The sequence below is a fragment of the Rhipicephalus sanguineus genome, chromosome 4 (genome assembly GCF_013339695.2).
Source record: "Rhipicephalus sanguineus isolate Rsan-2018 chromosome 4, BIME_Rsan_1.4, whole genome shotgun sequence".
In the NCBI taxonomy this organism is placed as follows: Eukaryota; Metazoa; Arthropoda; class Arachnida; order Ixodida; family Ixodidae; genus Rhipicephalus; species Rhipicephalus sanguineus.
In genome coordinates this window covers 184888399-184906808 of record NC_051179.1, presented here as the reverse complement: position 1 = coordinate 184906808, position 18410 = coordinate 184888399, and the positions used below count along the sequence as shown (strand labels likewise).

The 18410-nt window shown below is 46.6% G+C and overlaps 1 protein-coding gene across 1 annotated transcript in view; it reads left to right on the top strand.

The window, feature by feature from the left end:
- Positions 1-831: 831 nt before the first annotated feature.
- LOC119389152 (neprilysin-1-like) overlaps positions 832-18410 on the top strand; it is a 47251-nt gene continuing 29672 nt past the window's right edge. Inside the window, exons 1-2 of the mRNA XM_049414991.1 lie at positions 832-999; positions 7179-7268. Of these exons, the coding sequence (XP_049270948.1) occupies positions 834-999; positions 7179-7268 (256 nt within the window). The 5' untranslated portion in view covers positions 832-833. The remainder of the gene's footprint in view (positions 1000-7178; positions 7269-18410) is intronic.

Sequence of the window (18410 nt, the reverse complement as noted above, 5' to 3'; positions counted from 1 at the left end):
CTTTTGCAAATATTTGCGCTTCTGAGCATGTATTCGCGGATCTTGTAAGACGCGTTATGTATTTAATAAGCAATGTGACTAGACAACACTTGTTGAAACTAGCAAAAAAAGTGATGACACCACAAACCGGCTTTCCCCAAGCAAAATGAGCAATCGTTTTTACTATAGTGGCGCCCGTCTGACTCCGAGGAAAATTTTTCGGCGGCTCTCGGTAATTGTAGATTTTGCTGTCATGCTCTGTAGTGCGTCTCTGCTGGCATATGGAAATTCAGTGCCTACATTCTACAAACAAAATTTAGAAAATGTGTCCTACCTTCGAAAAAAGTAAGTCGTGGTGATTCCGCAAAGAAAACTAAGCATTTGTTACCGCAGGTGCGCTCGAGGAAAATGTAAACGGCAATGACTCGAATATCCAATCGGCTTGAACTCGCGGCCTCGGCCATCTGCAAAACTAAAAGGGCACAGGGCTTGTTTATTTCATTTTAGATTACACAAAAAGCAATTCTTCTAAAATTTCTAGTTACGAACATTGATCAGAGTATCTTTAACAATATTAGATCTTCTTCTGTATCAGATGACACATCCCGACTGTGGCCTAATCCTCTGGAGAGGACACGCATCAGGACCCATGCTTCATTGCACTATTCTTGCGCACGGCTGCGCCTTTAAATTGCACGTAATCATTCAGAGGGTCGCCAATAACAGAGCAAGAAACGACTGGGAGTCGTGAAGAGATGGGCACTTTCTTGCGGTGTGTTATCGTCTAAGTTCAGTAATGTACAAACGATACAAGAGGTTAGTGCAACAGAGGTTTCACCTGTGCAGCGTCGTACATGAAGCACCTGTTCGGCTCGGCGAGGGACCCGTGCAGCGACTTCTACGAGTTCGTGTGCAGCAGCTGGCAGGCGCAGAACGCGCTGCCACCCAACCGCCGCCGATGGGCCGTCCACGACCTCCTTGTACAGAAGATAGAGGGAGCTGTCTACTGGTTCCTGGAAGGTACGCCACCACGACGAGACAGCATGGCAATTTGTATTGTCATTTGATCTATTTAGCTTAGGACCGCTTTTATGACAGCTTCGAAAGCATCAAGCTGATATCGCAATAATAGCGATTATTGCTGTTTCATTTACAGACAGGAAAGATCGGTAGGAAACGAAGTTACATGACTTTTTCTACCCGTGTTTCACTGTGTACTTATTCCATGTGTGCAGCAGGGGGACAGTGCCGGGATTCGCTGACGTTTATGAGAGAAGGGAGTAAGAAGGCAATTTTAGAATCTCATGAAGTTACTTCCGGACTTGAAAACGACGGTAATGTCGAATTCTTGAAGTCTTAGGCTCCACCGTGCGAGGCGACCTGAAGGGTCCTGCAAGTTAGCTAGCCAACACAAGGCCGTAGAGGTAAGAACGAAACATGGATGTAGCCCAGATGATGGCAAGGCACTCCTTTTCTGCTGTAGAATAGGCTACCGCCTTGGATAGCGACCGGCTAGCATGACTGATGGCCCTTTCTAGTCCGTCAGTCCTCTGCACAAGGACGGCGTCCAGTCCTACGCTGCTTGCGTCGGCGTGGATTTCCGTATCGGCGTATTCGTCGAAATGAGCACGTATCGGAGGCGTCTGCAGGCGTCGTTTCAGTCCTTGAAATGCCTCGGCTTGCGCCGTTTCCCACTTGAATTACACGTCGGTCTTCATGAGGTTAGTTAGTGGTTTGCCGATTCATTAAACTTCCTTGACGAAGTGTCTGTAATACTCACACCCGAGAAATCGGCGTACGGCGTTCTTGTCGGAGGGCGGTGGGAAGGCAGCGGTGGCAGCTGTTTTCCGCGGGTCGGGGCAAACTCCAGACTTGCCGATGACGTGACCCGTGGTCCAAGAACAAGAGTTCCTTGCACGCAAAGCGGCACATTTCGGGCTTCAGAATGAGTCCGGAGGACTTGATTCCTTGGAGTTCAGCTTCAAGGCGCCGGAGGTTTTCGTCGAAGTTTGAGGCAAACACAACGACGTCGTCCAAGTACACGAGGCATGTCTACCACTTCAAGCCAGCCAACACTGTATCCATAACACGTTTGAAAGTTGCAGGTATCGAGCAAAGGCCAAGGGGCATGACTTTGATCTTGAAAAGGCCGTCTGGTGTTATAAATGCAGTCTTTTCTCGGTCTCTCTCGTGAACTTCGATTTGCGAGTAGCCGTTCTTGAGGTCCATCGACGAAAAGTACCTCGCGTTGTGGAGTCTATCCAGGGCATCATCTATCAGTGGAAGTGGGTACACGTCCTTCTTCGGGATTTTGTTCAGGCGACCATAATCGACGGAGAAACCAGAGTCATTCAATTCTCTTTATGGTCACGAAACTGCACCGTCACGTTATGGGCGAGCTTCATACGCTGCTCAAAAATGCCGCAACGCGCCGCCGCTGCGCCACAGAGGCGATAGTCTTCGCCGTCCGCGTATTGAAATACTCGCACAGTGCAAGACAAGCTGCTGGATATGATATGTTTAAGTTAGCGGAAACGTTGTCTCAGGACTAGGATGCCTAACAGATGTTGCGTGCCGGGGTGCCGTTCCGGCTACAAGGGAACCAGAAAGGTGTCCTTGTTTTCTTTACCATTAGACAAGCAGCAGCGCGAGAAAGAGAAGCGAACCATACCGCGGCAGGAAAGTGGCGATATCAACTTTGAGTCGAAGTATACACGTGTATGTGCGAACCATTTCGACGCCTCGGACATTGTCACTGCGTATGACGTTAACATCAACGGCGACTCCGTGTCCCTGAAACGCGACACACCAACGCTGAAGGCTGACGCAGTTCCAAGGATTTTTTAAGGACTTCCTTCGTATCTCACGAAGCGCAAACCTCGATCTCGCCCATCGACAATGCGACCACCATGCAAACGACCACGTGAGTCGTCCTGTGAAGAGCTCCGAGCATCGCCGACGCCCTGTTTTTACCGCATCGTAGCCACATGAATAGGCGTGTAACAGCTCCTATTTTTGCCTAGGTTTACAACTGGCACCGCTGGCACTTTGCTGCGAATGCACGGTGTTTAATTTGACGGAAATGTTAAAAAGTTGTACCTATCGTAGCGTCGTAGTGTTGAGACGAAAGGAGCTTGCGAGGCCGCAGCGGTCGCATTTTGATGGGGTCGACATGCAATAACACCAGTGCGCTGAGAATTGGTGCATCTAAAAGGACCCTAGGAGGCAAAAATCATTCAGAAGTCCTCCTCTTTTTTTTTGGCATTCATAATTATATAGTGGTATTCTTTCGTTAATCCCCGAGTGTTCGTAGTTTTTCGGCTGGTACCACCGCCAGCTGCATGTCTTGAGCTGAAGGAAAGAAGATTACTTATAATAATGAGAACAGACAGTAATGCCAACGAAAGTGTAGGGGATGTCATTTGTAATAATTGGGTTATAAATGTGAAGAAAGTAAAGGGGACGAAAAGCAAACTTGCCGCCGGCAGGGATCGAAACTGCGACCTTCGAATAACGCGTCCGATGCTGGTTTTTTTCCTCCCGGGTGCTCATTTTAAAATATAGAACGCGTTCAGGAATGTATTTATGCATGCTGAGTGCTAAAAGTAAAAGCGTGATAGCAAAGCGACCGTCGCGGAAGTTTAGAAAGCTAATACACCAAGGCTGTGCCACACACAACCCCAGCGATAGCAGCGTTCGCATCGCCTCTCAAGCACAGCTGCACCTCTCACGGTGGCCGCTGCCTCCATATGAAACTGACGCGGCAGTTTCGTGACCATAAGAAACATTGAATGACTCTGCAGAAACGCAGGGTCCCATCCTTCTTCCTCACTAACACTACGGGTGACGTCCACAGACTCTTCGACGGCTGGATGATGTCGTAGCGTAGCATTTTGTCGACTTGTTTCTTAACGATCTTCCTTTATTGCGTCGAAACCCGGTAGGGACTCTGACGCAGCAGTGTCTGGCGGCGGAAATGCGGCGGTGCGGTGTATTGATGTTGGCGCGGAGGGGGAGCGCAGCGTCGGGCTGCAGCAGCCTAGCTCATGGTTTGCAGCTGAGGCTGTAGCGGTTCAGGGGTATCAAGCACTGCTGGATTTCATGGCGCACTAATTCAGCAATCGACGTTATCTCTGGCTGTAGAAAGGAGAGCTTCCGGAGCTCCTCTAGCACAATGGCTCGATCGTTTCACGCAAAGTCGTCGCTGCCGAGGGCGTGAACAGCTGAGCTGTCTTGGATGGATCGATGATTGTACTGGCGGGTGCGCATTTCCAGCGTCTTCTCAATTGTAGTCGCTTCTGAGACGGATTCTCGGACTGTCGAGGGCGGCTTCCGTATCAGCCCAGCGAAGAGCTCTTGCTTTACTCCTCGCATGAGGAAGCGGACTTTCTTGTCCTCGGGCATGGCAGGGTCAGCGTGGCGAAACAATCGGGTCATTTCCTCTGCGCAGGTGGCCACGCTTTCTTTTGAGAGTTGGGGCCGTGTCTCCAGCAAGGCTGTGGCCCTTTCCTCTCGGACGACGCTCGCGAACGTTTCCAAGAAAGCGCTGTGAAAGACGTTCCAGGTTCGAAGAGTGGACTCCCGATCCTCGAACCAAGTCCTTGCTGCGTCTTCCAGGTAAAAGTACACGTGGCGCAGCTTGTCCTCGGAGTCCCAGTTGTGGAATGTTGAGACCCTTTCGAGTGTCTCGAGCCAGGTTTCGGGGTCTTCATTTGGCGATCCATGGAAGGTCGGCGGCTCTCTGGGTGGCTGCATCACGATCACTGCAGGGGACACCATGGCCGTCATCGTGCATGTTGTCTTCGCCGCCGTGGCTTTGGCTTGTCCGGTAGGAGTCCGTACGGGGGGGGGGGGGGGGGGGTAGTCCTTTCAGTCTGAGGCTGGCTCGACTGTCCGTGATGGTGTTGGTGTCTTTAGTTTAGGTTCACGGCTTGACGGGGGTGTCCGGAACATGAACGAACATCACCTCCACCAGATGTCACATGGTCATGACATTGCACAACGTAGCAGTCGGCAGGTTCAAGACGAAACTTTTTTATTTGTGCGAACTTGTGCCAGGCAAACGAAAAGTCAAACTACAGCAATACACGCTGCACACTGATAGCGGCGAACAGAGCGTCGGCCGTCGATAAACTGAAACTTCACTGCGGTAAAATGCGTCGGCATACACAGATGCGCCATCGAACATTCAAGCCTTATCGTTGGTGACCGCTTTATATCCCGGACTATTCGCGTCCTGCGCGCAATTGTAACGGGATGATCTTAAACGATCGCGAAGCTTCTGAAACATTGCGGCGAGGTCTGCGCCGAGCGTTGCAAACAGTCTTTGCGGGTGAAATCCGCATATATCAAAATAACACGCGTAGCAATATTGCTAATAAAACCTGTTAGTGCACATGAAATGTATAGCTAACAACATTTTTCAGAGTAGCACCACATCTTGCACATTTGTTTCAAACTGCGCAGCATATAGAGTGGCATATTTTAAACATTTTCTGGCATATATTTCTTTGCATCGACGCAAGGCTGAATTGTACGGTGCTGGATTTAGAGCAGAATTTCGGAATCATAACAGCTAAGAAATGCTAGTTTAAGGACTTTCTGCTAATCAAATCAATGTATTCTTGTGTAGTTTCTTTTCTGCATGAACAATCAGTACAGTAATGTAGTAACACACGAAGTTCAATTAGTCTGTGTTTATAAATGTGTTACTCGTAAAATATGTTATTCGCAGACACTTTCATGAGTGTTGTTGTTGACGCCACCGAGGGAAGCGCCCCAAGCGACAAGCAAACAAGGCGCACGAGAGGGAAGATCCTCGAGAAACAGAGGGGGATGCGATGAAAATGCCAATGTGTTCGCGACCAAGCTGTTCGACATATGGCTCAATGATAAGGTTACGGAACTGTGAAAGAAGATCGGCACAGGCTCGCGGTAGGCTTGCGCGACGTGAAGCTCAGTGGGAGGCTGCAAATTGACGCCCAACTCACACTCAAGAAGGCGATCACAGCTGGCCGCCTTTCAGAGCGCGTGAAAGTGCAACACAGGGAAATTAGCTCCGTCGAACACTCGACGCTCGACGTGGAGGGTGTGTGCGCAGACAGACAAACTCCGAACAAAACTCGCCGGAAGGAAGTGAATGCCTCCTTCATTTCTTGCCCGCAACGCATAGCCAAGAGGGGAGAAGAACGCTGAAAGTGTTGCAAGTGCAAGTGTTCAAGAACGCTGCAAGTGCAAGCCTGAGCCCGACCTGGGCCCGCTAACTATATCGAAGGCCCGCCCGCGCGCTAAAGCCTCCTCCAAACCACCCTGCACTACACGCATTATATTCAGATAGCTAACAGCGTTTTATTCGCCACACTGAAAACAGATAACATTTGTAACCTAGCGCAAACCTTCATTCTCGACGACGGCAGGCTTAGATGTGGCTCTGTGACAAACTTCTACCTTCTTCTCGCTGGGAGTCAGTTCTTTACACGTAATAACTGTAAACTTGAGAACAAGGAAATGCCAGTAAGGTGTACAGGCCCTTACACACTCATCTGACGTTTTTATGTCCCGATTGCTTACTGTATCACAGCAGATACAAGCATGAAGTTATAGATTTGGACACAAGCCTCCAACATAGCGCCGAATCAGTACCTTCGTCAAACCTCCGACAGATGGCAGCAATTTTGCATAGGGTCTATAGTCGGTTACTACCAAAGAATAAATACAAGCTGTGCCCCAGAACTGCGGCGCACCTGCCAGTCATATGTGCAAAAAGAGTCATGCTGGTGATTTTCATTCAGACCTAAGGTACTTTTTGGCTACTAATGCAAATACTACGCATGCTAAGAAATAAGCTTTGTCGTCCCTGCCTAAAATATTACGTTTGCCTGAGGAATGGTGTCAGAATCGTTGCTGAAATTTTGCAATAAGTTCAACTTTTCAAGTGCAAACCAGCGACACTAACATGTGTCTGCGTGGGAAAATCGCCTACCTGAAATACTCGACAGGTGCCTGGCGTCATAGAAATGCGACAGGGTCGGGCATGTACGCGAATTCACTTTTGGGTGGGACCACGACGGCTATGGGCGGAGCTTACACTTATTCTGAGGCTCTAACCGGTATTGATGTTCCCGTGAAGTTATGCTACTTCGGCTTTAGAACGATATGTTGCATTCATGGTAATCGCGAATGCTGCTTGTCTCATGCAGATTTTGCCCGCATATATAAGGACCTAATGGCGAATAAATCCCTGCCCACGACAAAAATACACGCTCTGTTGAAGGCCTGTGAAGACACAGGTAAGTGCCTTACATCCACATTATTCGCTGAAGCAGGCAGGGGAGTCCTGCTAGCCAGCATAAAAGTTCCGCGGTTCAGTTCCGAAAGTGACGCAACCTTAGTTTATTCAGTAAACGACGTGCACTGCAAAACGTTAGACAGCGCCGCGGCGCTGGCTAACACTCCCAGGTTAACATGCACAGAAGTACCCGGTAAAGTGGACGGGAGGACGACCGCTGCTGTTGATAACTTGGTAGAGCATCGGAAGCGCTATCGAAAGGTCGTAAGTTCTTCATAATGTTGGTTAAGCGGACTTGTTGGTGCGCACACATAGTTTTTCAAACAGCGCAAAAACAGGACACCGAGAATACACCACAGAACACACATTTGTGTTGTGTGGTACACTCTCGGTGTCCAGTTTTTGCGCTCATTCAAAAAAAAAAAAAAAACGCCAGGCCTGCGCTGAAACCGCAGCACAGTCACAGCGAAAGCTGGAAGAGCGGCGTTTCTAGAGCCCGTTGTAAGATCTCTTGGGGCTACAATACAAGTACACTAGAAAGATACCCACTACGCCATAAATCACAATTTTTGTGAAGTTGGGAAGCACCTACCAAGCCATGCGGAGAAGCGAGGCACCAGCTACACGTCTGTAAGGCATTATGTGCACTTTGATGACGCGACGACTGATGACGATGAAGAATTATGGCTCAGCCCTTTGTAATGGGTTGGAAGCTTTAAACGGCCCACCAGTTATCTAATTTGCATTGGGTGACGCCCGGTCACTATTTCCCTCTCCCGTCATGCTGTATAACATACGTTGACGTGGGAAAGAGACGGGGGGGGAGGGGAACTTTACTGATACCCCGAGGAAATGGATCAAGCGCTTATGGGCTTGCTTGGCAACGAATACAAGTGCACTTGCGAGGAACCCACTACGCTATAAATCATTGTAATTTTTGAGAAGTAGGGCAGCAGGCACTGTGCCATTTTTCGTCATTCTACAGAGAGCCGTGGTACCTGCTTAACGCATGTAAGGCATTATGCGCACTTTATTGATGCTGTGCCTGATGACGACGAAGAATTATGGCAGATCCCTTTGTAATGGGTTGGAAGCATTCAACGCGCTACTCGTTGCGCAATTCGCATTGTGTGACGACTGGTTACAGAATTCGCGTTGTGCGACGTTTGTTGCTTATTTTACTCTTCTGCCACGCTATATTGCATATGCTAATGTGGTTCCTTCCCGACACGAAGCCTGTATAGGACCTTTTTGCAAAGCAGTTTCAAGTACCGGCATGGCTCAGAGGTTGAATACTGGACTCCCACCGAGAGAGCCCATGTTCGAACCTCCTTCCATCCTGGAATTTTTTCTTATTTTGTTTTTTTTCTTACTTCGAGCGACACTGGTTACGGACACCGGCGGCGGACAACTACGGCGCCAAAAGCGGCCGGTGAAATGATCTCATAACAGCTTTCCCTGTAAAACTATGTAGTTCTAAGTTCGGTCCGTACTGGCGCAACCGGTCCATTCGCCCACACTAACTATATATATATATATATATATATATATATATATATATATATATATATATATATATATATATATATATATATATATATATATATATATATATACGGTAGAAAAAAAGGGGTCGACAAACATGCGAAACACAAGCTTTACGCAAAGCTTTTGATCTTTCGTTCTATAATATAGCTTTGGTTGGAAATTAACAGCCTTTGACTTTCACAGTGATTCATTCCTTCCCTCGTTTATCCTTTGAGCTTAGTTGAAGCGCATGCGCAGCTCATCCGCAGTCAAAGCGGCACTCGTGTAATGTGAACGCCCGCAACATCGCGCGGCAGGGGCGTAGCCAGAAATTTTTTTCCGGGGGGGGGTTCAACCATACTTTATGTATGTTCGTGCGTGTGTTTGTATGTGTGCGTGTATATATACGCAAGCAAAACTGAAAAATTTCGGGGGGGGTTTGAACCCCCCCAACCCCCCCCCCTTGGCTACGCCCCTGTCGCGCGGGCGCTGCTGCAAGTTTGTCAAGCGGCCGATCGCAAGACAAAGATGGCTGAACCATGACACCTGGCTGCGCCCTAGTTCTTGTGGAGCTGCAGCTTTGCGATTATGTCGCGTACAATATATTTTGAACTTATATCAGATTTTCAGCATATAACTAACGGCGCGGCCACTAGGCTGACTTAGGGTGCTACACGGGATGGCCCGAGTTTGGCGAAACTCGGAATCTTTCCGAGCTCTGGCGACACCCCCTTTTGAACGAGCTAACAGTAAGAAAACGTAAAATCCATCCCTCAGCGCGCGCTGCGTTGTATTGGTTACGATGGAATGCGGCGTCACGTCAAGGGTGGTCGACGAAGTTGGGTGGCGTCTTCGAACCAGAGGCATAGCCTTTCATTTGTTTGTCGTTCCACTGAGTGCAGAAATGCACCTATGCAAGAAAAGTGTCAGAAGCTTTTACTAACGATATTTTTTTAGAGATACGGGCTGTTTAAATTCAATTTCAAGCGCTTAATTTCTACACTAAGTATCCTTTAGAATAACCAGCACCGTGACCTCTGAGATCAGTTCCGGCCGAGCGGCTTACAACACCTTGGCCGGAGCTAATCGCCGAGGCCACGTGTATAATCATCATGGTCAGCCTGTACATTCTAGTCCGTTGCTCTGCCGGCACGCGCCCTCTTCGTCCTATTCATCGACTGCTCGCGCCCCGAGCACGTGCGCTCGACTGATTAGCTGACTGACTTGACTGCGGCTGGGCGGTATACCTAGCTAATCAGGTCTGCACATACTATGAGCAAGCTAATTAAGCCAAGTCATGCTAAGACCATGCTAATGAAGCCGTATAAAGCTAATACCGAGCTAGTTAAGACCATGCTCATTAACACGACGCTAATTTGGAGCGCGCTAATTAAAACCACTCACTCGGGTCATGCAAATTAGGGTCGTGTTATTTAGGACATGCTAATTAGCCTCGTACTAATTAAGACTTTCACGTTATTATGGTAATTATTGTCGTGTTAATTGAAATATTGCCAATTCAGACAGAACTATTCAATATCATGTTAATTAAGACTTAGCTAATTACTACCATAACACTCCGACCGAACTGACGAGGTCTTCGCTCCGAAACATACCGAGCAGACTGAGTAGACGAGCCACGTAAAAACCTGGAAGAAGTTACGTGATCACTAGTTCCTCTGATTGGTCCAGCCTTGCACAATTAAGTTGTACAAGCTGGCCAAATTATTTTATATGCAAAGGAGCTGTTGCTTAGCGTCCACCGCATGAAACGCTTGACAGTCACACCGGCACTATGACAGTCACGAGTTGAACTGGGGCCTTCTCAGAATCAACGACTTTGTAACCGAGTTCGCGCGTCAATCAGTGTGATTGACAGACACCCGCGGCGAAGGTCGGGTCCGCCCACTGCGTTTGCTCTTTCCGAGGAGCAGTGCTCACGCCGCAACGCCAGCGAGCGGCACGATTGATCTATGAGCTGAATCGCACAGACTATGAACACACGCACGAACAACTAAAGGTTATATCAGCACATGGCTACAATGTCTCGCATTCAATTTCCCCGCGCTCACGACGTACCACTTACAGTCATGAAGCAAGAGCCTCTGGTGGCACTTGCGGCAAGAAATGTTGTGACATTGTTTCTACCCATGCGTTACTGCAGAAAAGTCTTCAGACGTGCAATGTAAGCAGCAGTAACCGGTCCATTTATTTATCTGTAATATTCTATAGAAGTGAAACCAGCTGTACGAGAGTGCTGCGTGTGCGCCCTTGTCGCCTTCGAGAGTGGAACTTTCCATGCTGCAGGTGGAACGAAAGAACTTGCCCGAAAGAGGACAAACGCACACGAACACGCCTGTGGGAGGCGCGATGTTCAGTGGGCAAAAAGATAGCACGACAATCACGATGACGTCGCTGCGTATTTGAAATGTTGACTGAGTGGCGGCGCTGACGGTTCGCACGCGGTGTTCCCTTGAAAACCGCCGCAAATGCCGCACATACGTTTGCTACGCCATGCTAGTTCTTGTAGCCGTTTTTATCAACGCTGCAAACGCGCACTCCGTACTGTCTTCCTATCATGACCGCCATAGTGCGAGCTCGGAGCAAACTCGTGTTCCCGAGAAGCTCGGGCCATCCTGCATAGCACCCTTGGTCACATTTGACGCTATATAACTTCTTAGCAACCAAAATAATGCAACATTTTTTATGCATAATGGTAGCCGATGTCCTTGACTTCAATCAGAGGGATCTTAAAAAAATTAAAGATGGCCTTTTTCATAAAACTATTTTCAAACTTCGGCGTTTTTGGTAAACCACTTACATTTCAGCCGAATTATCGAGTTAAACGGAGCGCGATAAAACCACAGAAATTATTTTAAAAGAGAGCGCAAATATCAAAGTTAATGTGTACCGATTTTCATTGTGCTCATTTTAACTTGTTTGCAGCAATAAATTCCTGAAATACTGATATTTTGTGTGATTTGCCGTGTTTGTGATTTTTTTCTTCAAAAGCGCTTCAAAAGGTAAGGGAAATATTAGGTTAATACAATTTTATTTCAATTTTTATTTTAATGGAATAAATACTGTGACCAACAAGAAGTCATCCATCACACAGACACAACTAAAAACAAATTATAAAACATCGAGAAAACAAAAGGCGGGCTCCGCGTAGACGTTCGCGCGCTTGTTTTTGTCGAGATGGCTCGAGAGCCATCACGTGACTCTGCTCCACCAATGGGTACGCGTATGCCTAATCGCCTGTGCTCGCTATAGCACTCTGGCGGAAACATAAAAGAATCTCGCAGTTGTTTTGCTTTATTCTGATGGATTACTGGCAGCAGTATCACCTTAAGAAGCGATGTTCAGCCGACGTTTATTGTATCGCACGCTGCTGTTTCTATAGCACTATCTTGTATCTTAAGATAGATTATACATTGCTGAATGTATCGGAAATACAGATACAGGTAATCGTTTTGCGAGACATATCGCAATAAAAATACAAGATACTGAAAGAGTATCTAAGATAGTATCTAACATACATGTATCTCAAACGCTAAAGATGCACCTCAACGCTAAAGGTGTCTTCAGGGGAGCTATTCTCTCCCTGTCCATTGAGCGGACTGTCCATTTCGGCAGCCGTTGATTGGCCGGAGCTTGACGAGCAAAGCGCCACCTGTTCCCGGTTCTTCTTCCGCAACATGATTTTCACGTGACGGTGGTGGTGGTAGAAAACCTGTATTTATCTATTTACACTGAGAGGTGTGGATGGGGCCGGTGAGTCGGAAGGAATTATAGGCTCCCCAAGCATCGCTTAGTGGCGCTGCTGCTCTTGACAGGCAGCGCCATCTCTGGCATAAAAAAATTCGGCAGATCCCACGCATTGTGGGAATCAATGTAATGCGAAGCACCCAGCAAAGAGCTGCATACATCACCTTGTTTGTCTTTGAGCCAAATGAAATCATTCATGCCACGGCATCTAGTCCACCATATATCGCATGTTTGCCATGCACGCATGCATGCACAATCTAGTGTACACCATGCCAATGGAACGCATATTGTGGTATATAAATGCATGACCTGTCGCTTATGTTCATCACGCACTCGTGTCATGCCATACCAATTTTGGTGTATATCACGTTAACAAAACGGCCTGAAGCGCACCGTGACAGTGGCATGTAAATCATACCGTACATGACATGCATAACACGATTCGCATGTTAAGACCTCTCATTTGTGTTCGTCATACAGTCACATCGCGCAATACCAATTTTGGTGTATATCAAAGGAGCGAAATGGCCGCGAGTGCACCATGAGTAGAGCATGTAAATCATGCCATACATGACATGCATATTATGGTTTTTCATGTTACCACCTGTCACTAATGTTCATCATACAGTCACATCGCGCAATACCAGTTTTGGTGTATATCAAGCTATCGAAACGGCCGCGGATGCACCATGAGCGTGGCATGTAAGTTATGACATACAAGGCATGCATGTCATAGTTTTCATGTTACCACCTGTTATTCATGTTCTTCATACAGTCACATCGCGCAATACCAATTTTGGTGCATATAAATCTAGCGAAACGGCCAGGAATGCACCATGAGCGCGGCATGTAAATCATGACATACATAACCTGCATGTCATGATTTCCATGTTACCACCTCTCATTTACGTTCGTCATGCAGTCGCGTCGCGCAATACCAATTTTGGTGTATGCCAAGCAAGCGAAACGGCACGAGTGCGTCATGAGCGTGGCATGTAAATCATGTCATACATGACATGCAAATCATGATTTTCATGTTACCACGTGTCAGTTATGTTCGTCATACATAAATATCTCGTCATACCAGTTTTCGCATGTATCCCTTCATTTAAACGGCCGCGAGCGCCCCGAGACCATGTCATGTAAATCATGCTGCACACGACATGCGCGTCATGATTTGCATGTTAGGACCTGTCATTATGTTCGTCATGAACTGTTGTCACGCCGTACCAATTTTGGTATATATTAAATTAACGGAACGGCCGCAAGAGCCCAAAGGCCGTGGAATGTAAATCATGCTGTTCATGACATGCGTGTCATGACTTTCATGATATGACCTGTCATTTATGTTCGTAATAAGGCCATGTTATGACACACCAATTTTGGTATACATCCGATTAACGAAACGGCCAGGAGAGCACAAAGTCGTAGGCGGCTAGATAGATAGATAGATAGATAGATAGATAGATAGATAGATAGATAGATAGATAGATAGATAGATAGATAGATAGATAGATAGATAGATAGATAGATAGATAGATAGATAGATAGATAGATAGATAGATAGATAGATAGATAGATAGATACGCTCAAAGTCGCAGAAGTTCGCTAAGAAATGCTTCGCACTTAAAATACAAACTGGGTGCAAGCAACGCGCGTTTTCCCTTCTCTCCAACGCGCTGCCGCTCGCTTCCGTGCACGTGCAGAGCTCTCGCGGTGCACTTGCGGCGCCTCACAATGTACCGCTTGCAGTGCGGCTTCAAAAGGATCTTCAAGCTTGACTGGCACTTCCGAAAAGCGAACTTGATAAAATGAGAAAGGCTCGTCAATCACGTTAACGGTGAAGAGCAGACGATCGACGACAACGACGCCCGACTCAAAGCGAAATGCATTTCCGAAGTCGCGATTACACACCGTGTAGGGCGTATACCTCGAGGTAAGTCTCATTCTGTCATGTTAAAGAGGAATAATGGTCCACATGCACTCCGAAATGAAGTCGTGTACGCTATCGATGCTCTGCGGTGTGGACTACGAATCATATGCTTGCTGTTTTGATATGGTATGCTTACAGTAGCAGCCGTGTACTTTCGTGAACAAACGTTCGCGGCGAGCGGAAAAAAGAAATTATGCGGCCATGGCACAGTTTCCTGAGAAGGTTAGAGTGAAGTCCTCCGTGCCACTGGAGAATCACCCGCTGATTAAGACGCGAGGCAGCTAGCTGAGCTTTAACCACTGTGAAGCAAGATGAACTGCTCGCCTCGTTTTTTCGGCTCTCGCGTCATGCTTGCACTCTCTTTTTATGAGGATATCAACTTCACAGACGTATAAAACCTGCTGCGCGAACGCGGCTAGAAAATCGCACAAAGTCAGAAGGTGATCCAAAAAACGGCAGGAAGTGGAAGATGGAAGCAGCGATGAAAAAATCCGTAAAACAGGTGGTGGATGCTCGAGCCAACGTTTCGACAAGTGGACTTGTCTTCTTCAAGGCTGGAACTGATTTCCTTAGCTATCGTGTGTATATCCTTCGTGCCCTCTCCAAAAGAGGGGAGAAGGGGTGGGGGGGGAGAGGCCACCGCGACGATTGGGTGAGTCATAAGGAACGGAAAAAAAAAAAAAAAAGAGGGGGGGGGGAGGACGGGAGGGTGTACGTTTCACTGAATGATTGTCAATGGACGCACGTGGCATTTTAACAATAGTAGGTACGAAAGCTCAGAAGAAGGGATTAACTCTCATTCGTTTTCGTTGTGTATGTACCATATCGAATCGATTCGAGAGCCCCCTTAGACACGTTAATGCCTGCTGGCTGGAGTGTATTGAACTTGTGAATAAGGTATGACTCTGTATATTTTCTGTCTCTTGGGGACCGGAAGTTTGACTGAAGTATGTAAGTTTGAGATCTTCGAAGTTGTGACCTGCTACATTAAAATGCTGTGCCACTGCTTTGGGTAACTTTTTCGCTGTGTCCGCGCGATGCCCGTTTAATCTAACATTAACAGGTTGTCCCGTTTCGCCAATGTACCGTTTTTGACAATATGAACATTCGATCATGTAGATAACGTTTGAACTAGTGCAGGTGAAACTAGATTTTATATGATGGACGTAATCACTTCCGGTGCTTTTAACTATAACGTCATCTTGAAGGTGCTTACAAGTCTTACATCTTGGACGAGAACACGGTGTTATGTGGGCAGTAGAATGAGGGTTTACTTTTGCGTGCACTAACATGTCCTTAAAATTTTATTGCGGCGATACACGACCTTTGGTACTCCGGGAAACGCTTTTCTAAGGCGCTCGTTGCTTGCCAGTATTGGGTAATACTTACGGAGGATATTATTTATGTTTGGTAGCGCATTTGAGTATTTGGTTATAAATGCTGGCGGCTAGTTAGGCTGTGCTACGGGGGCCCTTTGAGCTAGTGATGATTTCCTATCTAGTTGACAGGCTTCGTTGAAGACCTTGTTTAGAGCATCATGCGGGTAATTTCTTTTAACTAATGTTTCCTTTAGGTTGCTTAAGTGGTGAACGTAGTCGTTGTCATCGCTACAGATCCTTCTTATACGCCGCGCCTGTCCTACAAATATCCCTTGTTTGCAGTGTCGCGGGTGATGACTAGTGTAATCTAGGTATTGCTGGCTGTCTGTTGGTTTTCTGTAAAGCGTCGTCTTTAATTTTCCTGCTTCAATAGATACCGTCGTGTCTAGGAAGTTAATTTCACTGGGGGAATGGTGCATGGTGAATTTAATACTAGAGTGAAACTTGTTACAGTGGTCAATGAATGCGTTTAGTGTACTTACGCCATGTTCCCATATGATAAATATGTCGTCTATGTAACGGAGGTAGGTGGAAGGCTTCACTGGACATGACTCCAACAGCTCCGATTCTAAGTGTCCCATAAAAATGTTGGCGTATGTTGGCGCAAAAGGGGTTCCCATGCTAGTGCCGAAAGTTTGCAGGTAGTAGGACGAATCAAATTCAAAATAATTTAGCGTCAGGACTAGTTTAAGTAACGATAGGTAAACTTCAGCATTATGTGCTTGCTTGCTTTCTATGAGTGATTTTGAGACCGCTTCAATCCCTTCATCGATAGGTATATTCGTATACAAGGAGCAGACATCTAATGTTACCAGAATGGCCTGATCCGAGAGTGTTTGTGTTTCGTTAATAGAATCTATTATTCGAAGGAAATGAGGTGTATCTTGAACAAAAGACGGTAGGTTAGATGGTATTTTAGATAAATGATGATTTAGAAATGTTGATAGCGACTCAGTAGGTGTATTGTTGTTAGATACTATAGGCCTGCCCGGGATTTGCGCGATAAGCAGTTCATCTATGGACACCTTATGGATCTTCGGAAGAAGGTAGAAGCGGCCTGCTTGCTTGTTTTTAGGCATCAGGAAGCGGTGCTCAGAGTGTGTGATTAATTCCCTAGCTAGAAAATCCGTGATCGTATGTTGTATGCTATTACTATATTCTTGAGTCGGGTCCGTGGCTAATTTTCGATAGTGCGTATTGTTGCTGAGTTGTCTGATAGCTTCGTTTTTATATTTTTCTATAGGCCAGATTACTATACTACCTCCTTTATCCGCTGGTTTTATCACAATGTCTTTTCTGTTTGAAAGTTGTTTCAAGACCTCCTGTTCTGCGTAAGTTAAGTTCTTCGGCTTTCGACTCCGTTTAGCTGTGCTCAGAATTTCCCTTGAGACTAGTTTTATATATTGATCTAACTCTTGGCATTGTTCTGCATCTGGTGTCCAAGTGCTTGGCGGACGCAAACAGTCATTGGTTACGTCTTCCGTATCCGCCTTATCAAAAAAGAATTCCTTGATGCGCAAACGTCTTGAAAACTCAGTTATATCTTTGTGGAGCTCGTACTCGTTTACTGCATTGTTTGTCGGACAAAATGTAAGGCCGCGCTTGAGCAGATCTATATCGACTGGACTTAAGCTTTGTGATATGTCTACCACTTCGCTGCGGCGTTCTGGGTGTTGGGCTGGGAATGCGGGGCTTTCTACCGTGTTCATCGAATTATTGAGGGCAGAGTTCGTAGCATGATTTTCTTTGCGCTTTTCCTTGATCAGCAATTTATCTTGTCTACGTTCTACAAACTGGGCAAGTTCTTCAGTTTCCTCTTCAGATAAGTTAACGCTATTAAGTTGGTTGGTGATTAAAGCAAGTTGATTTCCGCAATGTTCTTTTAAAATACCTATTAATGACAAAGACGCGCTTTCTAGAATGCTGTTCCATTTCGCTAATAGTTTAGGCGGTAGGGTACGTTTGCGCATCAAGGAATTCTTTTTTGATAAGGCGGATACGGAAGACGTAAGCAATGACTGTTTGCGTCCGCCAAGCACTTGGACACCAGATGCAGAACAATGCCAAGAGTTAGATCAATATATAAAACTAGTCTCAAGGGAAATTCTGAGCACAGCTAAACGGAGTCGAAAGCCGAAGAACTTAACTTACGCAGAACAGGAGGTCTTGAAACAACTTTCAAACAGAAAAGACATTGTGATAAAACCAGCGGATAAAGGAGGTAGTATAGTAATCTGGCCTATAGAAAAATATAAAAACGAAGCTATCAGACAACTCAGCAACAATACGCACTATCGAAAATTAGCCACGGACCCGACTCAAGAATATAGTAATAGCATACAACATACGATCACGGATTTTCTAGCTAGGGAATTAATCACACACTCTGAGCACCGCTTCCTGATGCCTAAAACAAGCAAGCAGGCCGCTTCTACCTTCTTCCGAAGATCCATAAGGTGTCCATAGATGAACTGCTTATCGCGCAAATCCCGGGCAGGCCTATAGTATCTAACAACAATACACCTACTGAGTCGCT